Source organism: Panthera onca, chromosome D3 (genome assembly GCF_046562875.1).
Source record: "Panthera onca isolate mPanOnc1 chromosome D3, mPanOnc1 haplotype 2, whole genome shotgun sequence".
Classification (NCBI taxonomy): Eukaryota; Metazoa; Chordata; class Mammalia; order Carnivora; family Felidae; genus Panthera; species Panthera onca.
Window position 1 is genome coordinate 18,981,044 of NC_138350.1, and position 27,619 is coordinate 19,008,662.

Sequence of the window (27,619 nt, forward strand, 5' to 3'; positions counted from 1 at the left end):
GTCTTTATGTATTGTGGATATAAGTCCCTTGTCACAAATAGGATTTACAGATATTTTCTTGCATTCTTTTTTTTTTTTTTAATGTTTATTTTTGAGAGAGAGCATGAGGGAGGGAGGGGCAGAGAGAGAAGGATACACAGAATCTGAAGCAGGCTTCAGGTTCTGAGTTGTCACCACAGAGCCCAATGTGGGGCTCGAACTCACGAGCTATGAGATCATGACCTGAACTAAAATCAGATGCTTAACCAGCTGAGCCACTCAGGCACCCCTATTTTCTCCAATTCTATGGGCAGAATTTATATTTAGTTCTAATCTGTTTTATTTTTTGTGTATGGTGTGAGCAGAGGTCCAACTTCTTTCTTTTGCATATGGTTGTGTAGTTCCAGCATTTGTTGAAAAGACTTGTCTGTTCCCCACTTAATTATTTTGCTATTTTCGCTAAAAATCAGTTGACTGTTAGTGTATGGGTTTATTTCTGGACTCCGAATTGTATTCCGTTAATCTGTGTTTCTATCTGCATGTCAGTACCATATTCTTGATTACAGTAGCTTTGTAGTATATTTTGAAATCAATGTGAAATTTTCAGTTGTTTTTTCAAGATTGTTTTGGCTCTTCTGAGTCTTTTGCATTTCTATATGAGTTTCAATTTCTGTGAAGAAGCCAGCTGGGGTTTTGATAGATTAGTAGTCTTGCCATCTTAACAGTATTAAGTCTTATCCATGAACATGGGATGTGTGCATTTACTTAGATCTTCTTTAATTGCCTCAGTATTCAGTATAATTCAGTGTTTTCAATATGAAAGTCATGCAATTTTTTTGGTAAACTTATTAAGTATTTTATTCTTTCTAATGTTAGTGTACATAGAACTGTTTACCTAATTTCAGTTCAAGGTGTTTATTGCTAGTATATAGAAATATAATTGATTTTTTATATTGATCTTGTATTCTACAAGCTTGTTGAACTTGTTTATTAGTTCTAATACTTGTTTTGTAGATTTCCTATGGATTTTCTATATGTATAAAATCATGTCTTTTCCAATATAGTTTTACTTCTTTTTTCAGTCTGAATGCCTTTTTACTTTTTTTCTTGCCTAATGTCCCATTAAAGGACAATATAATATTGAATCAGAGTGGTAGAAGTGGACACCCTTGTCCTGTTCCTGATCTGACAGGGGAAGCTTTCAGTCTTTTTACCATGAAGTATGATGCTAGCTGTCAGGTTTTTACAGATGCCCTTTGTCTGAGTAAGAAAGTTCCTTTCTCTTTCCAATTGTTAAGTGCTTTTTTTTTTTTCTTCCCTCATGAAAGGGTGCTAGATTTTGTATTGTGCTTTTTTTGCAGGCAGATGTGGGTTTTTTGGCTTTTTTCTACTAAAATGGTATAATGTTGATTCATTTTCGTATAATAGACCAACTTTGCATTTCTTACGTAAATCTCAGTTGGTCATGGTCACAGTTCTTTTTATGTGTTATTGAATTGTGTTTGATAGTATTTTGTTAAGGAGTTTTACCTCTACTCATAAGAGATATTGGTATATAATGTTTTTTTGGTGTGTGAGATCTTTGTCTAATTTTGGTATGAGTAGTACTAGCCTCATAGAATGAGCTGGAAAGTTTTCTCTCCTCTGCTAATTTTTGGAAGAGTTGAAGGATTAATGTTAATTTTTCTTGAATTATTTTGGTAGAATTTGCCAGGATAGTCATCTGATCTTGGATTTCTCTTTTGGGAATTTTTTTTTTTTTTTTTTTTTTTGATTACTAACTCAGTCTCTTTATTTATTTTGGATCTATTCATATATTTTGAATCTATTCATATATTCTGGGTCAGTCCATATTTTTGGAGTCATCTATTCTGGGTCAGTTCGTACTTTTGGAGTCAGTTTGGTAATTTATGTCTTTCTAGGAATTTGCGCATTTCATCAGGCTATCTAATTTGTTGGAAGAGAATTGTTTATAGTGTTCCCTTAGATTTTTTTTTTTTAATTTCTGTGTGGTTGGTAGTAATATCCTGTCTTTATTTAAAAAAAAAATAATATGTTAAAAAAAAATAATATGTTGAGGGGCGCCTGGGTGGCTCACTCAGTTAAGTGTCTGACTCTTGATTTCAGCTTAGGTCATGATCTCATGGTTTGTGAGTTTGAGCCCTGCATCAGGCTCTGTGCTAACAGTGCAGAGCCTGCTTGGGATTCTCTCTCCCCCTCTGTCTCTGCCCTTCTTCTGCTCATGCACTTGCTCTGTCTCTCTCTCTCTCAAAAATAAATAAGCTAACTTAAAAAAAATAATATATTGAGGTAAAATTTACATAGCATAAAATCAGTCATTTTAAAGTGAAAGATTGAGTGACATTTAGAGCACTCAGTGTCATACATCTGCCGCCTATATCTAGTTCCAAAACATCTCAAACATTCCAAAGTAAAACTTTTTTTTACCATTAAGCATTTTCTGTCCATTTCCCCTTCTATCCTTCTATCCCCTGGTAACCACCAATCTGTGTTTTGATTCTGTGGCCTTACTTATTCTGGATGTTTCCTGTAGATGAAATCATAAAATATGTGAACTTTTCTGTTTGGCTTCTTTCACTTTGCATGTTCTTAGGGTTTATTCAGCATGTATCAATACTAAATTCCATTTATTGGGTATAATTGACATCTAACATATGTTTATGTCTCAGGTGTACAACATGATTTGATAGTTGTATAAATTGTGAAATGGTGCCCATAATAAGTATAGTTAACATCTGTCACCATACATAGTTAAAAATTTTTTTCTGTCTTGTGATAACTTTTAAAATCTACTCTCTTAGCAACTTTTAAATATGCAATATAGTATTATTGACTATAGTCACCATGTTATACATTACATCTCCACAACTTACTTATTTTATAACTGGAAGTTTATACCTTTTGATCCCTTTCACCCATTTTGCCCCCCTCCCTTGTCTCTGGTAATTACCAGTCTGTTCTCTGTATCTGTGAGCTTGTTGTTGTTGTTAGTATTCCACATATCAGTGAGATAATATATTTATCTTTCTCTGTTTGAATTATTTCGCTTGGCATCATGCCTTCAGGTCCATCATGTCGCAGATGACAAGATTTCATTCATTTTTTTTATGGCTGAATAATATTCCATTGTTTGTATATACCACATTTTTTTTCATCCACCAGTGGACACTTAGGTTGTTTCTGTATCTTGGCTATTGTAAATAATACAACAGTGAACCTGGAGGTGCTGTTATTCCCTTTATGATTCTAATATTCCAGTGTTTGTGTATACCGCATTTGTGTTATTTCCACCATTAAGTTATTGTGAATCGTGCTACTATAAGCATGCATGTACTTTACATGTGTTTGGGTACCTCTTTTCAAAAGATCTATATACCTGGAAGCGGACTTGTGGGGTCATATGATAATTCAGTGTTTAACTTTTTGAGAACTGCCAAACTGTCTTCCACAGAAATCCTCTGATTTTTGCAAGCCTTTGGTTAATTTCCAGGATCCAAAAAGCTTGATTTGGACAATTTTTGCTATTGTTCTCTTTGCTTTTATGACAGAGGAAATATTTGTAGTTTCTTATTCCACCATTTCCTATAGCCTCACTTTGTTGCTGGCATTTAACAAATTAACATTCTCTTTTTTTTTTAAACTTCTCTTTTTTATGGCTGTCTGCAACCTCCATTTAAATCATTCACCACTCATCTGATACTTCCAAACCCTTTCTAAACCCTCAGTCTTAGAGAAAGAACTTCTGAACTAACCACCACTTTTAGGTTGAACTGCCATTCTCATATCTACTTTGTGTATTCACTAAGATGTGTTTAACACTAACATGGTGCTCTTGGGATGAAAGGAAGAAAAAGGGAAAATGACTGAAAGTGCCTGACTGTAGTCATTCTCCTGAGTTCCAGGATTTCAAGGTTCTCACATTTGCTATAATAGTACACTTCAGGGATGCCTGTGTGGCTCAGTCGGTTAAGCATCCAACTTCTGCTCGGGTCATGATCTCACGGTTCATGAGTTTGAGCCCTGCATCGGGCTCTGTGCTGACAACTCGGAGCCTGGAGCCTGCTTTGGATTCTGTGTCTCCCTCTCTATCTGTCCTTCCCCAACTCGTGTTCTATCTTTCTCTCACTCAAAAATAAATAAACGTTAACAAAAATTTTTTAAAAATAGTACACTTCATTCGTTCCCAGACTTGAAGGAAATTGGCTGTTCCTCATATTTGAACATTTCCTACACCTTCCCTCAGCCCACCATCCTTTGTTGAATTTATATCTAACTCCTAGAAAATCATTTTCCTTTAACGAATATTTAAGACTTACGTGCCAGGACTGCTCTAGGACTTTGGGAGAAATCAGTGAACAAACAGATAAAAACAAAACAAGCTAAAAACAAAACAGAACTTTTCCAGTGGAAAGAACTGCGAGTCCAATGGAGAAAGAAAGGTAGTGAATATAATAAATACGTTCTTTGGTGATATAGAATGTGATGTTATGAAATCAGGAAGAATATAATAGAGCAGAGTCATAGGATCGAATTTTGGGTAGGTAGGAGTGTTGTACTTTTAGTTTCGGTGATCAGAACAAGTCTTATGGTAAAGGTAAGTTTGGACGTGGACTTAAAGGAGATAGAACTGTTAGCCATGAGGATATCTGGGAGATAAGAGTTTCAGGCAGAAACTGAAGGGAGCAGCAGAGAAGCCACTGTGGCTGGATTGGAGTGAATGAGTGTTAGAATAATGGGAAAAGAGGTCAGAGAGAGAGAGTGGAAATTGGTATTGAAGGTCTATAAATTATTGATTTTTCTGAGTCCAGTCTATAGAAATAATCATGTCTTTTGATAAAGAACCACCTTAGCTTAATAGTTGTTCCCTTCCTGGACTCCCAAGCTAGGTTAGACCCCATTTTTACACTCCTCCAACTATTGTGAGCTTATTTATGGACAAATATTTATGAAAAAAATTTTTTATTTTTATTCATTGCCCTAAAGTGAAATGTAAATGTCTACTGCAGTTTTAAGGATGATCCTGTGAGCCTCTCATTTCTTCTAAGGATCTGTGTTTAATGGGCATTAAATTTTAAGGCAGCAGATGTGTGGGATCAGTGGAAGAGAAGGAAAGAAGATTGGTGGGGAAGAGACATGAGTGCCGTGGGTAGGGAAAGAGTAGGGGTAGGAATTTGGAGGAGCACTAGTGGGGTGAAAAGAGTCAGGAGCAAGGGAAGATGGTGAGGATAGGTAACAGAGGAGTCCTGTTAGTCTGATCTCAAGAAGGTTCTCAAGAAAGACTTGTGCCTTAAAAAAGCTGGTGTGTGGCTATAACAAAGATCCACTAAAAGGGCTGTTGTTAAAATTCATAGGAATAACCTAGGAGATGAGTTATCTATCACCTACTGCTTTCTCTGCTATCTTTGGCATGAAATCTTCTTATTAACTCCTCCTACAGCTTTTGGCAGCTTCCTTGATGGGGGATATGAAGTGATTTTTGAGGATTAACTCCTTAGATGTAGTAGGTCTTTGGCATGTCCAGCTTTCCTACTCCAATATCTTAAGTTTCTAAATAGAAAATAAGGACACCAGAGGAGAAATGATAAGAAAATTCCCATGGTCTAATGTAATTCTTATTCTAAATGAACTCATTCATTAGTTTATTCACTTTAGGTCTGATTCTTTCTCTTAACTTTTCATCTCGAATGATTGGAAAGTTAATCAGCATGGTCAACAGCTAAAACTCCTTCCAAGATCAGTTGGGTGGAAAGTCTGGCATTGTTACTGGAACCTAGTTTATTTTTTACTTTTTTTAAACAATAGGATTTGATTTCTCATAGTTTTGGAGGCTGGAAAATTCAAGATCAAGGTGCCAGCTGATTGGCTTCCCTCCTTCTGGCTTGCAGATGGCCACCTTCTCACTCTGTCTTCACACAGTGGATGGGAGATAAAGAAGAAGCAAGTTCTCTGATAGCTCTTCTTGGCGCTAATCTCATTATGAGGGCCCCACCCTCATGATTTATCTAAACTTAATTATCTCCTGAAGTTCGCATCTCCAGAAACCATCACACTGGGGGTTAAGACTTCAACATAGAAATTTTGGAGGGACACAGTTCAGCATGTAGCATAACCTAAAATGTATTCTCTAGAATTGGAGGAATCATTTAACATGTAGGAATAATGGAGTGATATAATTACAGAGGTGTTTTAAGATTCATCTAGTGGTGGTATGGAATTGGTCATAATTTGAAGGACAGAGAGACCAGACAATTTGGAGCCTAGTGCAGATGTAAAAACATGAAGTAACCAGTGGACCTAAACATAGAAATTGTGGGGAGGTGCTTTAATAAGAATGGAAATGAAAGGTAGTTAGAAAGACTAATGCTTTAAAAGTTATTTAGAACCACTTAGAAGAAGTTTCTTTGAGTAATTTGATGGAGGTTGGGGAGATTTGAACAGTTTTTATAAAATACAAGGAGAATAAAAATGAATCCAGTGAGACTCTTTGATTCTTAGGGACTAAGCAATTAATAGCAACATCACCAGAAATTCAGACATGAATTAAGTCAGAGTTCTCATGGGGACAACACAGAACTAGAATTCAGGAATCATGAATTTTAATGCTGTCTCCAGACCTTACTTTAAGGTAACTTTAAGTAAAAGTATAAACTTTTCTAGGCTTTATTTTTTATTTATTTATTTTTTAAATTTTTATTTTTTTTGAGAGAGAGAGCAAGCCTGGGAGGGGCAGAGAGAGAGAGAGATACACACAGAACCCGAAGTAGGCTCCAGGCTATGAGCTGTCAGCACAGAGCCTCACATGGGCCTCAAACTCATGAATGGTGCAGTCATGACCTGAGCCCAAGTTGGATGCTTAACCAACTGAGCCATGCAGGCATCCCTCCCATAAGAACATTTTTGATTGGACATGTAGGGATTGCTACTGTCATCTAGTAAGTAGAGGTCAGGGATACTACTAAACATCCTAAATGCATGCAACAGCACTCCTCTCCCCCACAAAGAATTATCTGGTCCAGACATGTTAGTGGTGCTTAGGTTGAGAACCACTGGGTTAGGTGGCATTATCCTGGAGTTAGATGATTGAAGTTGAATATAGACATACCAAACCAATTTTCATTGATTAAAGAGCAGTGCTTTCAAACTTCTATGTTTTCGGGGCGCCTGGGTGGCTCAGTCGGTTGGGCGGCCGACTTCGGCTCAGGTCATGATCTTGCGGTCCGTGAGTTCGAGCCCTGCGTCGGGCTCTGTGCTGACAGCTCAGAGCCTGGAGTCTGTTTCAGATTCTGTGTCCCCCTCTCTCTCTGGCCCTCCCCCGTTCATGCTCTGTCTCTCTCGGTCTCAAAAATAAATAAACATTAAAAAAAAAAAAAATTTAAAAAAGAAAAAACAAACTTCTATGTTTTCTTGCATTAGCATATCTCCTAATTACACTTGGTCTCAGTTTTAAGAAATTAAGAAGGTGTGGGCGCCTGGGTGGCTCTGTTCGTTGAGCTTCCGACTTTGGCTCAGGTCATGATCTCACAGATAGTGGGTTCGAGCCCTACGTTGGGCTCTGTGCTGACAGCTGAGAGCCTGCTTTGAATCCTCTGTCTCCCTCTCTCTCTGTCCTTCCCCTACTCGCACTCTGTCTCTCTCTCTCAAAAATAAACATAAAAAAAAGAAATTAAGAAATTGTAATCACTATTCATGACACACTAGACTGTAAGCTTCATGCATTCACCACTTTTCTTCTTAGTACTTGGTAGTGTCAGACCAGACCAGGTTGGGCAAGCAAAATATAATTGTGAAATAAGTGTAGAAAAGAATAAATAATTTTTATTCTACTTAATATTCTACTTCCTTTTTGACTTATTTCCAAGTAGGTATACACATTTCAAGATTAAATATCTATGTGTTCCAAAATTATATGCTGATGTGCTGATTAAGTTAATGAGAAGTACATGACATATATTAGATGCCAGTTTAATTTTTATAGATTGGATTTGAAGTGTCCATATTGGGCTACAATGAATTCTGACATTATGTTTTCAGAAGTTGGTGAGTTTATGAATCATAATTTAAAACCAGTGTTTTTCAAACCACTGGTAGTGAGCCATTGATGAGTCATAATTGATTTTGTGGGTCATGGTCAATTAAAAAAAATAGAAAATATTAGAATAAGCATCCCATTTAGTAAAACAATTATTATTTATATGTGTGTAGTGAGATTCTGTATACATTGTTGTTTTTTTTTTTTTTTTTTTTTTTTTTTTTTTTTTTTTTACTATGGGTTGTGAGGAAAAAATGTTTGTAAAAAGCTAGCAGTTTTCAATCCTTCATTGGCCCACAGAATATCTAACATGGGCAAGGCTCTCAAACTAAATCATAGAAAATGTGGAAGTAATGGAGTACATACAGTCTGTTCTACCAAAAACGTTCTTATTAATGATAGTTACCATTAACTCATTTAACAAATTCTGTATTTGTTGAACTCCCATGTTGTACCAGGTACTGTTCTTTGTGCTGGGGGTACAGTAGTCAACAAAAGACCATCCCTGTCCTTTGGTGTTTACATTCTACTGGGTAGGCAGTAGAAAAGAACCAAGATGGATAAAGTTAATAATGTGTTAGATGGTGATAAGGACTTGAAGGTGAGGGGAATGGAAGAGAGATTGGGAATGTGAATTAGCAGCTGGTTGGATTATTTGAGAACTTCTTTGAGAAGACTTGGAACAGAAGTCTGAAGATGGTGAGGAGCCAGCCATGCAGGTATCTGGGTGATGAGCATGCATATTAGAAGGACAGCAAATGAAAGTCTCTAAGCTCAAGGTAAAGTGTTTAATATGTTTAAGAAAAAGCAAGGTGGTTAGTGTGGTTAGAGTGAGTAGATAGGGGAGGGGAGTAGGACATAACTGCAGGAGCAGTATATAGGATTGGAAGCATGGTTTTGCAGACATTGGAAGCACTTGGTCTTTTACTGAGCAAACCAGAAAGCCATTGGAGTGGTTTTTTTTTTTAATTTTTTTTTTTAACGTTTATTTATTTTTGAGACAGAGAGAGACAGAGCATGAACGGGGGAGGGTCAGAGAGAGGGAGACACAGAATCTGAAACAGGCTCCAGGCTCTGAGCTGTCAGCACAGAGCCCGACGCGGGGCTCGAACTCACAGACCGTGAGATCATGACCTGAGCTGAAGTCGGCCGCTTAACCGACTGAGCCACCTAGGCGCCCCGCCATTGGAGTGTTTTGAGCTGAGCAGTGATATAATCTGATTGAACAGAATCATTTTGCCTGCCATGTGGAGAAGAGACTTCAGTGGGGAAGTCAGGATTAGAGGGATAAATTGAGGACACATCAGTGAACAGACTATAAGGCCTTGAGGTGGGATGAGGTTATCAAGAGAGTTCATTCCTAATTTGCTAAGGCATGTGATAAGCATTTGACACTGAATTATACAATTTGTTGATTGTGTGAGGTACTCTGTTCTTTGAATTTGACACTTCTGTATTAATATTTATGAAGTTAGTATGTATGAATCAATTGAGATGTTCATTTAATATAAACTTTTCTTCAATTCTGCTACAAAAAAAGGTGCCATTGAATGGTTGATGCTTTTTAAAACGAGCTATTGCCTTAAGTCAGAGAAGTAAGAACTTTTTTTTTTTAAGTTTTTTTTATTCAGTTTTTTTTTTTTTTTTTTTTGGTAATCTCTATAGCCAGTGTTAGAACTCATGACCACAGGATCAAGAGTTGTGTGCTCCACTGACTGAGCCAGCTGGGCACCCCAGAAATAAGAATTTTTGCCTTTAGGATACAGAAACACATTTAAAAGTTTTGAACTTGCCAAAGAAAGATGCAGCTGGTTTATGGCTGACTTAGAATTTCAGCTTAATTCTTTTCTGACTCCAAAGCCCATGTTTCTATACACTGCAGAGTGGTGCCTTTATAAAGTAGTGTATCCTTTGCATGTGATTTTATCTAGAGATTAGTTATTAGAAGTTTTTCCTCTTTTTTAAATAGAAGAAATCATAATCAGCAAAGCTGTGATTCTGGAGCTGCACAGACTTGTAACAGTAGCTTTTAAGCTGTAATTTATCCTTTGAGTCTTAATGTCCTTATCTATAAAATCAGAGTGTTTATAACTACCTTAGGGTTTTGGAGAGAAATAAGGTAATGAATTTTTCTGTACTTACTGATGTGTAGTATGTTTGTACTTAGGTGGCAATTTATATAAAGAAAACACTGGGACTTGAGGCCACACCTTCAAGAATAAAAAAAAAAATTAGAAAATGGAACAACCATGTATATTATGTGAGGAAGAACAAGAGCCAGAACCGCAGCAGAACATAGAAGAAACCAAACAGGTAGATGATGAAGATGGTGAGCTGATCTTTGTTGGGGTAGAACATGTAAATGATGATGCTGAGCTGATCTTTGTTGGGGTGACTTCAAATTCAAAACCAGTCGTTTCAAACATTTTGAACAGAGTCACCCCGGGTTCATGTTCAAGGAGAAAAAAGTATGGTCACCTCAGAAAAGGTACTACTTGCAAATTGCAGCCTATAAGTCATGTGACCCCTGTGTCAGAAGCAGTGACTGCCTTGCCTGTTTCTGAATCTGAATCAAGATCAACAGAAAGTCCTATTATTATTGAGCCTTTGTCTAAACCTGATTATAAAAGTAATTCACCACAAGTCGTGCCTAATAGCTCTTCAGAGTTATGTTCTCCTTTGATTACATTCACAAATTCATTGCAGCATCCAGGTGGAGCAGCACTTTCTGTAGGAGGTATGAATAAAAGTCCTTGCATATCAAAGCAACTTTCTACTGCTGAAGTAAACAATGTAAATCCCAAAAGGCTTAAACTCAGTGATGGAATCATAGGGGGACATGCTTCAGCTTTGTCCCCTTCAGGTATCTTTCATACAGTGACTGCTGAGCAAAGCACACCCTCAAACAGTGTTCATACCTCATTAAGCCATGTTCAGAATGGAGCACCTTTTCCAACAGCTTTTCCAAAGGACAGTGTTCATTTCAAGCCTACAGATCCTGCTAAGGAAAATAGACAAGCAAAAACAGATTTTTTGAGACTAGCAAGTCAAAACCAGGTTGTTGATCCCAAGAAAGGAAGTCTGGTCATATTACTTCGTGACTTTTATTATGGGCAGCATAAAGGAGATGGACAGCCAGAACAGAAGACTCACACAACCTTTAAATGCCTCAGCTGCTTGAAAGTTCTAAAGAATGTCAAGTTTATGAATCACATGAAACACCATTTGGAACTTGAGAAGCAGAGGGGTGACAGCTGGGAAAGTTACACCACCTGCCAGCACTGCCACCGACAGTTTCCCACTCCCTTCCAGCTGCAATGCCATATTGAAAGTGTACACACTACCCAGGAGCCCTCCACTGTCTGTAGAATTTGTGAATTGTCATTCAAAACAGACCAAATTCTCTTACAGCACATGAAGGACAATCATAAGCCTGGTGAAATGCCCTATGTGTGCCAGGTTTGCAATTACAGATCATCAGCCTTTGCTGATGTGGAAACACATTTCAGAACTTGCCATGAAAACACTAAGAACTTGCTCTGTCCATTCTGTCTCAAAATTTTCAAAACTGCAACACCATACATGTGTCATTATAGGGGACACTGGGAAAAGAGTGTTCACCACTGTTCCAAATGCCGGCTACAGTTTTTAACTTTCAAGGAGAAAATGGAGCACAAGACCCAGTGTCATCAAATGTTTAAGAAGCCTAAGCAACTGGAAGGATTGCCTCCTGAAACAAAAGTTGTTATTCAAGTGTCACTGGGACCTCTTCACCCAGAATCAGTGGAAGTAGCATCCATTACTGTGAGCACGTCAGATTCTGAACCGTCACCCCCCAGGTCTAAGAGTAAAGTTTCCAAAAAACCTCGTTAATTCAAGTTTCAGTAAATGTAAAGCAGGTATTTCAATCAAAGTCAAAAACCCTATAAAAATAAAAAATACAAACCATACATTATTCAGTAGCATCAAACATAGTGAAACCAATGAGTTATTTATGAGTTTCTTTTTAAATTCATGAAATACAGTACTGTCTGATATGAATTTGAGATGTTATTTAAAATATATTACCTGGCTTTCGTGTAACTGTATCTGGCTTAACATATAAAAGGTGTTTTGTGTGTGTATGTGTGTGTGAGAGAAAAAAAGTGGAAACCTATTTATTTTGATATTTCATGTTACTTGTAAGTTTGAAAGCTCTAACTTCTGCAGATAGAATCTAGAGTTCTTTAAGTACTTAATTTTATTTTCAACTTTTTCCATGTCTTGAGGATTTCAATATTAACTCTAGTCAGACTGGAATGACTTTGTTACAACGTAGACTGTTACAACATGGTCCCATTTGCTGCTGAGCCCCTATAAGTGTCTCTCTTGTGCTGGTTTAAAATAATCGGTCTCTGAGAGCATGAGGGTGAAGTTGAAGAAGGTATGTCATGAATGGGAATCAGAAACTGGAAGATTAGTCAGTGGAGACTCATTGTTCTGGTTGAGGGAGAGGCGTGCCAGTGCACACGCGCGCGCGCGCGCACACACACACACACACACACACACACACACACACTCTCTCGCTCACTCCAGTCTGGGAGTCAAGGCAGAGAGAAAGAGCAGTCTCAGAGTGTCTTCCTAGCACAAGAACATCCAAGGAAGCAAAAGTATTAAAACGTGGACGTGGATGTTTGGCAAGGGGCTCCTGCAGACATGAAATAATTACTGTGTATCAATTGGCTTCAAATGGAGAAGAAGGGGTAATGAATAGATTGGGGGCTAGAGTCTGAAGCTCCAGTTGAGTGATCCAAAGAGGAATTCAGTTTGTTCTCGTCTGGCTGGCCTTTGGTTGGAATAAATTAGCCATATACCTCTCAGCTGCAGCAGTACAGCAAATAAAGTTTCCCCAGGGAAAGAAGCCCAGACATCCATAGTTTGAACTGCACTAGACCCATAGTTTGAACTGAAAAGAGCTAAACAAATGGTATCTACCTAGTTCAAGGACTGGGCTAAATTTAGCTCTCTTACTATTAAGTTGGAATGGGAGTTGCCCAAGAATAGTAAGTACAGTGGATAAAAGTAGTAACCCATGGTGACTGAGTAAAATTAAACCCAGTATAGGGCTTTTCCTGGTATTTTCCCATGTACATGTATCTTACCCCTGTTGAACATGTGAAATTTGCAAGTTTGTAACTTGCCTTGGACATGAATGTATTACAGCTAACAGTTACTCTCTTGTGTGTATAGTTTCCCTTTTTATCAAACTAATGTGAGTTTGGGTCTTCCTTGCCACACTCTTGTGTGCAAGAAATGTCCCATTAATTTCATTAAGTATTACGTTTTAGAGTTCCTGTCCTTCAGCTGGCTAACTGCCTAATCTGTGACTATACTGTGAACCTTTTCCCTTTGCCATTTCCAAGGACTCTTACGTAACTGGAGTGCCATCTGAGTATTGGTTCCTGAACATCAACACCCTTGACTACTTCTGTGGGTTCCCAGGATTGAGTGTCCCTGGGCATTTTCCAGTGCTGTCCCTTCTTTCTTCCACCTCTGACTCAGGTACCTACAAGCCTCTGTGCACCACTTAAGGAACCTAGGATGCTGTCTATAGACCTGAGCTGGGAGAAGTCTTTCCTGTTTTCTGTTGCTTTCTCCTCTTTCAAAGCATCTTATCTCTCCTCCCTCTTCCCTCCTCAGTCTTGTTAAATTCCCTAAGCCTTACAAAAAGCTGGGAATGGTTAGTCATCAGGGGCTTTGCATCCCTTCTAGAATTGGGGAGGAAGGACTACAGATAACAAAGTAGTTGTGAGTATACTGTCCATGTTTTAGAGAACTTCCTGAGTGTAGATTCTGTTGTATTTATTTGCTCAATGATTGATTGATTTGCACTTTGAACATTTTACTAGGCCTTTTCAGTTAGTTTGCTTGGGCCGAGGCACTTTGTTAATATTTCAGCCTGAATCTGTTTTAGGTGGAGAGAAGGAGAGAGAGAGAGAGAGAGAGAGAGAGAGAGAGTGTGTGTGTGTGTGTGTGTGTGTGTGTGTGTGTGCACGCACAGTTGTTCTAGTCTCAGGTGGAAACTTCTGTGTATAAATAGATATGCAGACCTCTGCATACTTGTCTCCCTTGTTCTGTTCGTATAACAAATTCTGTTTTTGAAAACAGTAAAAATATGAAATGTTTTAGTTCTTTGTTTTTGTGGTTGCTTGGTATTATCAACACTGTTAACTGTTGTTTGCTATTTAACTAAAGTATGCCCCTAAGTAGTACAAATTGTTATTTATTGCCAACTACAGGTTGAGTGATACGACCCCTGTCTACCTCCTCTTGCTCTTCCATTCTCTGCCATGCTACTCTACCATTTTCCCCATTGGTGCACTGTTTTTGACACATTGGCCTTGCTTTTTTTTTCAAGCAAATCATATTTTTTCCTGTTCCAAAGACTTTGCAATTGTTGCTTTCTTTCTTAGAATGCTCATCTCCTAGGCCTGCATGACTTGCTACCTCGCTTAATTGTTTGACACTTCCTTTAGTTTATTGAGCTTCACCAGTGTTCTTAAAAAATACTGACAATGAAATGATACCTTTTTCCTCCTCCCTGCTAAAGGCACTTTAAGCCTCCCCACTCCTTTCCTCTCCAATCTGGTTAAATTTCCTAGGTTTTCACAAAAAGCTAGGAAGAGATAATCATCAAAAGCTTTGCTTACCTTAGAATTGAGCTAGCTTGAGTCAATTTCTGTGCCTGCAACCAAAAGACAATGAATATAGTGAGTTGAGTTCTTTCAGGAGCTTTCTCTGTTTTTCTATTGATACCTCTATATTTTTTTAAGGCAATGTCACTTTGTTTTGTTTACAAATATATTGAATATCTGTCAAGATTACTATTTTGTTATTGCCTTTTGTGAATTTCCATGTCTATTTTGCTTGCTTGTTCTTTCAGATAAAATTTATTATTTTGTTAATGTTGCCAAAAATTGTAAGTAAAATAGCAATTATAGTAATAAAATGCTTTTTTGAAAAAAAAAAGTTTTCGTTATTTATCTTTTCACCAATAACATGGCATATTTTTAGTTTAAGTTAATTTTTATTTGATAACCACTATGTACACTCTTTGCCTTCCTGCCAATTTTAATTATTTTTAACCGTATTGCATTGGCCAGAACTTCCAAACAGTGATATGTAAATGAGCTTTCTTGTTCTTGGTTTTAGTGAGAAATGCTTTACCATTAAAGGTAATGCACATACTGCTTAATTTCTGTCTTTAGAATTTTTAAAGAAAATTGCTTAGTTTTATTGGATAGCTTACAATATCTATTGAGGCAATCATTTACATTTTCTTTACTAACCTAAGGTTTTGCTCAGCCTGATTCACACTTTTCTATCAGAAAGGTTTTGCTCAGCCTGATTCATACTTCTCTATTAGAAACCTTCCTTTCCTGAAGTAATATTTCCACTTGGGGTTGAATATTATCCTCTCTACTCAGAATCCCATTCCTTTTCTCATTTCTATTATTAAAACGTATTTCCTTTTCCCCTCATTAGATTTGCCACAGCTTTATCAGTGTTTCTGATTTACTCTTCCAAGGAACAACCCTTGATTTATTATCCCAACTAATTTTTTTTTTGTTCCCTATTTTTAAAAAAATTTTTTTTAACGTTTTATTTATTTTTGAGACAGAAAGAGACAGAGCATTAATGGGGGAGGGTCAGAGAGAGAGGGAGACACAGAATCGGAAGCAGGCTCTAGGCTCCGAGCCATCAGCCCAGAGCCCGATGCGGGGCTCGAACTCATGTACCGCAAGATCGTGACCTGAGTCAAAGTCGGACGCTTAACCGACTGAGCCACCCAGGCGCCCCTCCCTATTTTTGTCTTGATTCATTAGACACCTCTATTTTCTTTAGGATTCTTCTTTTTTTTATAAAGACATTTTAACAGCTTTATTTTTGTTTAATAAAGGATTTAAACTTTGCCTACCTTTGTTTACAGCTTTGAGTCTTAAATATTTTGATTCATACTTTCATTTTTATTAAAGTTTTCATTCTGTATACCTTTTGGTAAGTTAATTCCAAAGGTGTGAGAATTTGCAGACTGAATGTTTTAGTCTTAAATTTATAGTTTACTGTGAATTAAGTTTTCCTTGGAACTTTTAGGGTATGGGTGTGGGTACATACTAAATGACTTTGTATACATCCTTTTCAAATCACTACATGGGGTATTAAAAAAGGATATAAAAATAATGAACTTTTAATTCTAGAAATCTGTTCCCCCAAAATGAATATAGTATAAAAGGTAAAAGCATGAAAACACTCATTTGAAAGAAATTCCTAATAATAAAACTTGGAAATGTTGAAGAAAAATTATTCATGATGTTGAGAGTAGAGAATAAGAAATTTGATCAGATATCAAGGGTGATCAGATATCAATGGTGGGGAATTTTCTATAAACAGACCCAGCAAGATTCTTGTCAAAACTGGACTGAAGGCAGAGCCCAAATTTGGGGATATATTCATTGTCTATTCCTGTATAACAAATTATACCACAAAACTAACAGCTTAATTTTTTTTTTTTTTTTTTTACTCTTCCACTGTGTCTGAGAGTTGGAAATCCAGGAGCAAGTTAGTTGGGTTGTTCTGGAAATTACATGTTCTGGGTGTTCCATGAGGTTGCAGTCATCTGAAGACCTGAATGAGACTGGAAGATTTGCTTCCCAGATGGCTTACTCACATGGCTATTGACAGGAAACTCCCAATTCCTTGCTCACTGTTGGGAGAAAACCTCATACTTCCATATGAGCCTCTCTTCTGGGTTACCTAAGTATTCTCAAGACATGCCTAGCTAGCTTCTAGAACAAATATTCGAAGGAAGTGAGCAAGGAAGCTAGACTGTCTTTTATGACCTAATCTCAGACATTTTACTCTGTTGTTTCTACAATATTCTGTTCATTAGAAATGAGCCACTAAGTCTAGCACACATCAAGGGGAGGGTAATTAAGCTTTACCTTTGAAGGGAAGACTTTATGGGCATAATTTTAAACCACCAGGTTTACATACTTCCTATGTGCAAAATACATTCACCTCCTCAGAAGGCCTCCAAAAGTTGAAGTCTAGAATCTCATCATCTTAATCAGGTCTAGTTGTAGATCAAGTCCTTGGGTGGTATTCCTCATTTGCAGTATCTCAAGTACAGTTCCCTGAATCTGAAGACCTGTGAACAAAAGAGATAAGTTACCTGCTCACCTACATGCCCACCTAACAGCAGTGGGACAGGCATAGAACAACTTTCATAGACGTGCCTGTTTAGAAAGGGGAAGGGGAGATGGGAGTCACTTGTTAGTGGCAATTCTGAAATCCCACCAGGTATACATATGCTGGCAGTTCATTGATTAGGATGCAAGGCCTGGAGATTCTCTTGGCTTTGATGTCTGGATTCTTGATTCTGCCCTATGACATACTTGGTTTTATGAAAGAAAGGGTATAGCTAAATTGAAAACTGTGTGTCTCCTGTTAATCTTATTGGTGTTCATGCCAAAGAACTCCACTCCAAAGCTACAACCACACATCTCTTCAAGGTATGGATGACTCTCTTGGTTTTCTGCTGAGAATGTTGAGAGACAACACCCATAAGCTTAGTAGAAGCCCCACTGTGTGATTTGAGGTGATCTTTGAGCCACACCCTTAAACTCTATTTAGAGGGCCTTGACCTGACTGAATGGTGCTCTGAAGCATCACCTTTGATCCTTCTGAGCCTTAACAAAGAATTTTACAGCCCCACTCTCATCTTTAGATCACCTTTCTTCATTGCCCTGGGTTATGATCTTTGCTTGGTAGCCATTAATTTCAGCATCTTTTGCCATCTGAAGAGACGGAATTTTCAAAACCTGCAAGTTCTGGCTCCTGTTTTAACAGTCCTTCCCTTAACTTGTTTTTTATTTCCCTTCATATTGTACTATAACCAACAAGAAGAAGCTAGGCAGTACTTCCAGCTCTCTGGCTGGAAATCTCCTTAGCCAGATGAGTCAATTAATTAGGTACATTTTATCCTTTTATATAAACTGAAGGTGATGGTGTTACCAAACTTTCTGCCACTACATAACCCTTTTCTCAATTTTCTAATATCATGTTCCTTACTTCCTTTTAAGCCACACTGGAGCATTCTCAAAGTCCAGTTTTTGTTTTTATTAAGTCTTATACTAACACACTTCTCAAAGTCCTTCCAGCTTTAGCTGGAATATGTACACACACACACACACACACATATATTTAAGAGAGATTGCAGTAGTATGAAGGAAAACTAGCAGGATACCAATTTTTGTATACATTTGTATGATCTGAAACTTAAAGGAAAAAAAGACTAAACTAGTAACTTCTATAGTAATCTAACTTCTGAACTATTTGGTCTTCCCAGGGTAGGAAAAAACACTCCTTAAAAATATTAACAAATTTTATGCAGTGAACTTGCATTGTTTTGAAAACTTTACTTACATAAAATGAAGACCTCATTTTGTTTGCTCCAATGAGCAGTTGGAAGTATATCTTACATGCTTTTTTTTGGGGTGGGGGGAAGGGAATTGATCATAAACACTTCATGTATTACAGCTTCTATTGTGCCCTACAGATTGACAAAATTTTGGGGTTCTGTTTTTCCTAGACCCATGTCCTAAAACATTCACTGGATCATTTTAGCCCACTTCCCTTGACTTTTTTCTCTATAAGTGGCCAACATTTAGGTTTTCTGGAGAGCTAAAATATCTATCCATTTGTCAGTCAAATCAGGTTGATAAATATGTGGGCCCAGAATCAGCCAGGTGGCAGGCTTATGCCACCATTCTTCATCTGGGTCTTTCATTGTGCCAAGCACCAGGATATGCCAGCATATATGGTAGTACTCAGCTTCCTCCTTGAGCTGAGCCCCTGAGAAGGTGAGGGCAGTTTGACCCCAAGAGGAAGCCTGAGAAATGTGTGGGAGTCCCTGAGTGTTGGTTGTGTGTGTCATAAATCAGTGTTTGTCCAGACTTCTGCTGGAACCAGCGTGGATAGTTACCATTGGTGATGACTACTGTGCTGGAGCCACAGCTGACAGTAACTATCCCTCTTAGGGATGGTTGGAAGGGCTCCTGAGTCACCACAGCCTGAGAACTAGTCTCTAAAACTGAAAACAGACGCAGTGTAGGAATGAAGAACAGGATCAGGGGATCACTCCAAAGACCAGTCTTTGAAATCTCTATGAACCTAGACAATGAATGAGTAGAGAGAGGACAAAGAGAGGGATCCAGGCCATGGTGCAGATGTCCCAAGGATCTGCTGGCTTCTCAGCTGATGCTGAGCTCTCTGTTGGCTCTTTTATTCCCTCCTGAATGCCCTGGGTGAGGGATATGTGTGTGGTGTATTGTGTCAATCTGTTCCCTTTACTACTTCCTCAACTGTGTCCTTAGCTCAGAAAGCAGCACCCTCACCAGAAGACAAGTTTACCTGATGAAGCAACCTTTTACATGACCAATGAGTCCAGAGTCCTTTAAATTTTAAGCTCTGAGTTTGTTTCAGACTGTGCTTACTTCTGAGGGAATGCATAGTGCCACCTGAGGGCTTCTTCAAGACAATGTGAGTAGTGATGGGAAATAGGGAGAATGGATGGTCATCTGTTCATTCATTCAACTAACAAATATTGTTTTAATGCCTTTGATTTTTTTTTCCCCTACAACTTGTAGCTTGCCTTTCACTTTCTTACTGGTATCTTTTGATGAGCAGAAGCTTTTACTTAAAAATTTTTTTTAAACTTATTTATTGAGAGAGAAAGCAGGGGAGGGGCAGAGAGAGAAGGAAAGAGAATCCCAAGCAGGCTCTGTGCTGTCAGTGTGGAGTTTGATGCAGGGATTGATCCCACAAACTGTGAGATAATGACCTGAGTTGAAACCAAGAGTTGGATGCCTAACCACCTGAGTTACCCAGGTGCCCCAAAAATGACTCCTTGGGCTTTTTTTTTTCTTCAAATATCAGCCATTATTTCTTTTTAATTGCTTTAAAAATTTTTTTTAAGTGTATTTATTTTTGAGAGAGATGGAGAGAGTGAGTGAGAGAGAGTGTGTTCATGAGCTGGAGAGGGGCAGAGAAAGAGAGACAGAATCCTACGCAGGCTCCACACTGTTAGCTCAGAGCCTAATGCAGGGCTCAAACTTAAGAGCTGTGAGCTCATGACCTGAGCTGAAATCAAGAGTCAGGTGCTTAAGGCTCAACTGACTGAGCCACCCAGGTGACCCCTAAATTTCTCTGAAGTAAGCTTTATGCCCAATGTGGAGCTTGAACACATAGCCCTGAGACTGAGTCACATGCTCTACTGACTGAGCCAGCCAGATGCCCCAGAAGCTTTTACCTTTTATGAAGTCTAATTTATCATTTTTTTCTTGTATCCTTGGTATCTTTATGCCTTGTCTATGGTAAGGTTTTGAAAATATTCTCTCCTTTTTTTTTTTTCCCTAAAAGCTTTATTGTTTTGGTTTTCACATTTGAGCCCATAATCCATACTGAATTAATTTTGTATATGGTGTGAGGTAGAGTTAAATTTCCTTTTTACTTTTTCTAATACAAATATCTAGTTGTTCTAGTATCATTTATTTAAAAAGAACCACTTTTTCCTTTGACTTTCATTGGTGTCTTTGTTGAAGATCGAGTGACTATATAGGTTATTCATTTATTTATTTCTCCAGCTTATTGAAGTATAATTGACAAATACGATTATATATATTTAAAGTGTACAATGTGATGTTTTGATATATGTATATATTGTGAAAAGACCACAATTAAGTTCATTAATGCATCCATCAGTAGTTACTTTTGTGTGTGTGTGTCTTAAGATATACTGTCTTAGCAAATTTAAAGTATACAATAGTATAAAGTGTTGGTTTATTTTTGAAACACCCATACCACACAGTCTTAATTACTGTAGTCTTATAAAAAGTTTCAAGATTATTAGGGCTATTATAGGTCCTTCAGATTTCCATGTAACTTTAAAATAATTTAATAATTTCTGCCAACTCACTGGAATTCGGGGATTGCTTTGAATATCAATACCAATTTGAAGATACTTAATATCTTAAAAATATCGAGACAATTTTTACTTATTCCTTTCCAATTTTTATGTCCTCCCCACTTTTTTTTGGAATGAAAATTAAATCTCTGATTTAATTCAAGATTCACTTTGATGAGGAACATTAGGTCAAATTGGTCCCTTCCATAAAAATGTTTTACGGACTTTTGTTGGTAACAATGAATTTTCAAGAAGGAAGTTTCCTGTAACACATTTTACTTTTTATGCAATAATAAGTCATTAAAATATGATAGCACAAGCTGGCACTTTCCGGGAGAGGATATCTATATTTGTGGGAACAGTAGGCATGTGTTAAGTCATCAGGCTTTGGCATGTATAAGCTCTGAAAATGAATACTATTTTCTTTAAAAAAATTTTTTTTAAGTTCATTTATTTTGAGAGAGAGAGAGAGAGAGAGAGAGAGAGCAAGGAGGGGGGGCAGAGAGAGAGAGGGAGAGAGTCCCACGCAGGCTCCACACCAGCAACACTGAGCCCCATGCCAGGCTTGAACTCACAAACCATGAGATCATGACCTGAGCTGAAACCAAGAGTTGGACACTTAACCAACTGAGCCACCCAGGTGACTCATTTGTTCACGAGGTGAGCACATTTCATTGGTACATTCAAGTACTGTGAAAGCACAATTCTCATATTATTGAAAGCATAGTTATCACATAAACAGTGAGCACATGCCTAATATAAGTATCCTGTTAATGAAGGAGCAACCAGAATGGTAAAGCTGACTCAATAAGGATATACAGAAATAGGATTTATATAGTCTGGGTGGTGGGGGGATGTTGAAATAAGATAGCTAAAGTATGTTTCCTAAATTATATACAAAGCTGGTGAAAAATCCTAAAACTGTAACTCTTGGGATTATCCTTTCTTTTTTACTTCTAATTTGTTTTCTACCTGCTAATCTAAATTTATCAGTTATAAAATATCTGTACCCTAGTCAATTATTTTTTAATTTTTAATGTTTATTTATTTTTGAGAGAGAGGGAGAAAGAGTGAGCATGAGTGGGGGAGGGACAGATACAGTATCCAAAGCGGGCTCCAGGCTCTGAGCTGTCAGCACAGAGCCCGATGCAGGGCTGGAACTTGTGAACTGCGAGATCATGACTTGAGCTGAAGTCGGATGCTCAACTGACTGAGACCCCCAGGCACCCTGGACCCTAATCAATTCCTAGACAAATAAAATTTAAAAAATCTTTTAAGGTCTGGGGCGCCTGGGTGGCTCAGTCAGTAAAGCATCTGACTTTGGCTCAGGTCATGATCTCGTGGTTTGTGAGTTGGAGTCCCGCATAGGGCTCTATGTTGACAGCTTGGAACCTGGAGCTTGCTTCGGATTCTGTGTCTCCCCCTTTCTCTGCCCCTCCCATGCTCATGCTCTGTCTCTCTCTCTGTCTCTCAATAATAAATAAATGTTAAAAATTTTTTAAAAAAATAAATAAAAAATCTTTTAAGGTCAGATGGGATCATTCACTGATTTCATTCATTCATTTATTTTAAGTAATAAAAATTCATTGAGAATTCCTGGGATGGTGGTTATCACCTCCCAACCTGGAGGGAGGAACCAACACCGTAGGAAATCACTCCAAAATCACACTGTCCCAACACTTCTGGCCAGCACAGGAAGGAGGAAAATCATTCCCCCCAACATTTGTCAGGCTTTGTTAATCCAAGAACGGTTGGGGGACTGAAGCAGAAGGGACCATCACATGATACTGGGCGGTGGGATAGGGGTGTGCTGGACCCTAAACTGGCTCCTCAAAAACCAGGGGAGAAACATCCACTTCTTCTCTGGAGGTGAAGTTCCTGATCACCAGCTCATTTCTTACCCTTCATGAGGCTGCCCTGGGGAAAACTTTCATTCTGTAGGTTAATGACAGGGTTGTCAGGAGTGAGATAGATTATGGTTCTATGATATGGCAATCGTCTTGGAGATGTTCTGGGCTGCATGTGGGACCATTTAAAAAAAAATATTTAGTGTGACATTCCAGGGTCATAAATTGCCTTTTTGTTGTATTTCCAAATTTTGGATTATATTTTCTTGAAAAACATTAAAAAAATTATTTTAAAATAATCATATAGTGGGTGCCTGGCTGGCTCAGGCGGTAGAACATCCAACTCTTAATCCCAGGGTTGTAAATTCAAGCCCCACGTTGAGCATGGAGCCTACTTAAAAACAAACAAGCAAACAAATAAAATAATCATATACTCATAGGTTGTTGCAAAAATAGTACATGGAGTACTGTGTATGTACCCTTATTCCGCTTCCCACATTGGTGACATAATTGGAAACATATAATAATCAAATAATCAAATAATCAAAACCGAAACTTGATATTGGTACAGTATTGTTAACTAGACTACAGACCTGATCTACTTTTCACCATATTTTACATGCATTCATTTGTGTGTGTGTATTTCTACACAATTCTTCCTGTGTCTCCATTTGTGTAATCACCATCACAGTCAAGATACAGAACTGTTCCAGCAAGACAAAGGAATCACCTCATGCTACCCCTTTATATCTGCATAACTCTCCCATCCTTGTTCCCTGGCATCCTTAATGTGGCCTCCATCTCTATCACTTTGTCAAATAATTTTTATCATGGTAGAGACATGTTAATTGCTGATAGTGATGGAAATACACAAAGATTAAAGAAATGAAATAAACACTGAAAGCCATTCACAGGCCCTGACTACTGCCACTTTTAATGAGACCTTTTTTGAGACTTGGGTGTTAAGATATTTCGAGGAAGGCACAAAAGAAATGTTTTTCCCTAGACCCGGGATTCACATACCTGGTCCTGGACTCTTTCTTCACCCTTGTCGGCAGAGTTGCCTACTAAAACAATCGATGGGTGTACCCTGAGGGTGGAACTTTCCATTCAAGAATACATTCATGTCTGAGTTCATTCACTGGATGAAAACTCATCAGCTCCTGTACTGGAGACATTCTTCCAGGATTCTATCAGGAAGAATGTATCAGAGAGCAGAATGGCAACATATCCTGTCATGCAGGGGGTTATGGTCTAACAGCATGACCACCTCTGGACCATCTCTGAAATTACAGGTTATGATTGTTTGGATTTTCCTGGGGTACATCAGGATGATTCCAGTCATGGAGATGCTACTATGATAGAGCCTTTGGAAACTAAACAATTTTTACATTTGTTCATACATTCATTCAACTTCATAAAATTTTTATTACAAACAGAAGATGAATTGAAGACAAATTCTACCCTCTTGGAATTTAGAGTCTATTTGAGAAGAGACTGGGGAAAAAATATAGCTCAGAAAATAGGTTATTGTAATACATGAGTAAGTGGGGTAAACTTGTCTGGAGAGGTCAAGTAACTTGACTTAGCTGGACCCAAGGGTAGGGCTGAGAAGTTCGATCACAGAGGCTGAAAAGGGTTGAAAATATCTCAGTTAGGATTTTGGACGTGATGTCTTAGATTGTGTATGTGACTTTTGCAAGGAGAAAGATCAGGAGCATACTTGTAGTTTAGGAAAACAGATGAAATATGGATGCAGGGGGATGCTGGATAAAAGGAAAGGAAAAGAAGAGTGGGGTAAGCTCAGAGAGAAAGGAGGAAGAGGGTCCTGTCTTGGGACTTAAAGGAAATGATGTTTCAAGAAGGAAGATGTCAGTATTTTTAATGGATGGCGAGGGAGCAAGTTAGATGAAAAGTAAAATGCATCTATGAAGTTGCCAATTAGAAGCTGTTTCCTGACATTAAGGAGAGTACCTGAGGAGATAACAAACAAGGAAGTCCTTCTGCAGAGGTCTGAAGAATGAATGGGAGAGCCAGGGCAGGGGTGGTGGTGGTGGTGGTGTGGGGAAGGATGGGGGGTAGAATATCAAACCATAACGCCCACTCCTCCATGGAAAGACCTCAGAAGAGAGAAGCAAGCACCAATCTGTGGCAACAATGTTTTTGTTTTGTTTTGTTTACAAGAGAAGGGGGACCAGAAGGGGAATCAGGGCATAGAGTCCTTGTTTACATAGAGAAAACAGCAATTTTGGGCATAGGACTAGGGAGCCAAATTTCTTTGTGAGAGCAAAAGTTTGCAAAGCAGCTTTTGAGTTAGGCTCTTTTTTCTCCCACTTGCTTCCCTGGCTTTACCACTGAGAGATTAAGAAAGGAAACAAAACAAAACAAAACAAAACAAACCCAGCTCAGGCCAAAGTGGATTTGCAGCCTAACAAGGGGCAGCAGGCAGCGTTTAAGTATTTCTTCTTACACTCATCCTCCCCTAGGCCCTAAATTTACAAGAAAAAAAAGATCAACTGGTTGTAAAAACATCAATCTCAAGAGGAGAGAAAGGGAGATAGGGGCTGGAGTCAGTAGTCACCTAGAGGGGCAAAAACAACAGAAAAGGGTGGACTCTACTTCACTATAACCTTGCCTGGGCTCTGTTTCTGAGCAGATCACTCCTCCTTACTCAAATTCATAGAAGTAACACCATCCTGGACTTCAGTGCCTTCTCCTCTTCTTTTGTTTGTTTGTTTGTTTCTTTTTTTTTTTTTCTGAGAGAAAGGGCACAAGTGATTGAGGGGAGATACAGAGAGAGAAAGAGAGAAGGGTGGGGCTCATCCAAAGCAGGGCTTGTGTTTTTACCCCAAGCAGGGCTCATGCTCACCTGAAGTGGGGCTCCAGCTGACCCCATGTGGGACTCGAGTTCACAGATTGTGAGATCATGACCTGAACCAAAGTCAGATGCTTAATGACTGGGCACCCTCCTTGTACTTTTCTAATCTGAATAACTGATATGCCTGTAGAACGGTCAAGAAAATAAAAAGACACCTATAGAAACGTACACACTGTGTAAAAAGAGGCATCAACTCCACATTTTAACAACATGAATTAGAATTAGAACATCAAGATTGATTGATTGATTATTTGTTTGTTTGTTTAAAGTAGGCTCCACGCCCATCATGGGGTTTGAACTTAAGGCCCTGAGATCAAGAGTCGAATGCTCTACTAACTGAACCAATCAGGTGCTCCTAGAATGTCAAGATTTAAAATAAGTGTAATGTTCTCAGGGCTCCTGTAGGTTCAGTCAGTTAAGCAAATGACTCTTGATTTCGGCTCAGGTCATGATCTTGCAGTTTGTGGGTTCAAGCCCCACATTGGGCTCCGTGCTGACCGTGAAGAGCCTGCTTGGGATTCATTCTCTCCCTCTTTCTCTGTCCATCCCCTGTCCCTCTCAAAATAAATAAATAAACTTTTTAAAAATATTTAAAAAATATGTGTAATGTTCTCAAAGATACAATAAGGAAAAATAATAGAAACAAAGGATAAAGAGGATATGTTTCATCAAAAGACTTATAGTGGTCCTCAGGGCCCTGCATATCTTCCTCCTCAAGGTTTTGCACAAATATCCCCATGTCATTTTTTATTCCCATTCTCTGCTTTATTTTTTATCCATGGAACTTACTACCTTGTAACATACTACACAATATATCTCTGCTCTCTCTGAAAACATATTCTCCATGAGGTCATTGGTCTGTATCCTCAGCACCTAGAACGTGGCCTAACTCATAGTGGATATTCATAAATACTCGTTGAAATAGATCAATAAATGAAGAAGTGCAAGAGATATAGGAATTAAGGATAAGGAATTAGTTTATGGATTTATTATCAAATAAAGCAAGGGCAAAAGGCAAAAAGGATGGAAGGAAGATAGAAAGGGAGAGAGGAAGGGAAGAATGAAGGGAGGGAAGAATAAAAGAACATTTTCATATCAACCTGGATGTAAAATAATACACAATACATGTGACGTGAGGTTGTGTGGGTTGGACACTGGGAGTGGAACCAAAAAGAAATGAGAAGGGTACCTAGGTGGCTTAGTCGGTTAGGGGTCCAACTCCTGATTTCGGCTCAGGTCATGATCTCACGGTTCATGAGATTGAGCCCTGCATCGGGCTCTGTACTGATAGCTCAGAGCCTGCTTGGGATTCTCTCTCTCTCCCTCCTTCTCTGCCTCTCCAGTCCAAAATAAATAAATCAACTTACACACACACACACACACACACACCCCTGAGAACTTGCTAAAGTGCTTAGTGTTCAATTGTAGGTGAGCTGTCAGTAGGAGCCACAGACAACTGAAGGCTTGCCTGTAGCAGTAGCATCTGCTTTCTCATGGGGCTGGCTATGGGCAGGCCTTGGTTCCTTACTATGTGGTCTTCTCCATGGGGTTGTGTTGAGCAGGGTATCTTACTTCCCATAGGACAGATGATCTAAGAGAAAGCAAGAGACAGCAACCAAGTCAAGCTACTATTCTTTTTTTAATAACCTAGTATCAGAAGTCACATTCTGTCACTTCTGCATTCTACTTGTTAGAATCTAGTTGTTATGTAAATGGGTTAAAGAGGGGCTCAGTATATTGGCCCCTATGTTGTTTTCTTCTTCAGGAAGGGCTATGGCCATTACCCTGCCTGCACCAAAATTAGGTTTTACACATCCAGTGGCTTTAAATATAGATCAAATAAGCATGTATTTTGCCATTTA

General features: G+C 38.4%; 2 protein-coding genes and 2 gene segments (V, D, J or C); 1 reads left to right on the forward strand and 3 right to left on the reverse strand.

The window, feature by feature from the left end:
• Positions 1 to 14,707, forward strand: part of ZNF280B (zinc finger protein 280B) — a 21,756-nt gene extending 7,049 nt beyond the window's left edge. Inside the window, exon 3 of the mRNA XM_060612597.3 lies at positions 10,197 to 14,707. Coding sequence (XP_060468580.1) covers positions 10,268 to 11,902 — 1,635 coding nt within the window. The 5' untranslated portion in view covers positions 10,197 to 10,267 and the 3' untranslated portion in view covers positions 11,903 to 14,707. The remainder of the gene's footprint in view (positions 1 to 10,196) is intronic.
• Positions 1 to 27,619, reverse strand: part of LOC144613894 (immunoglobulin lambda-1 light chain-like) — a 429,142-nt gene that overhangs the window by 312,309 nt on the left and 89,214 nt on the right.
• Positions 1 to 27,619, reverse strand: part of LOC132675490 (immunoglobulin lambda-1 light chain-like) — a 500,428-nt gene that overhangs the window by 303,770 nt on the left and 169,039 nt on the right. The gene's annotated exons all lie outside the window — the stretch shown is intronic.
• Positions 1 to 27,619, reverse strand: part of LOC132675035 (Ig lambda-1 chain V regions MOPC 104E/RPC20/J558/S104-like) — a 333,884-nt gene that overhangs the window by 293,990 nt on the left and 12,275 nt on the right.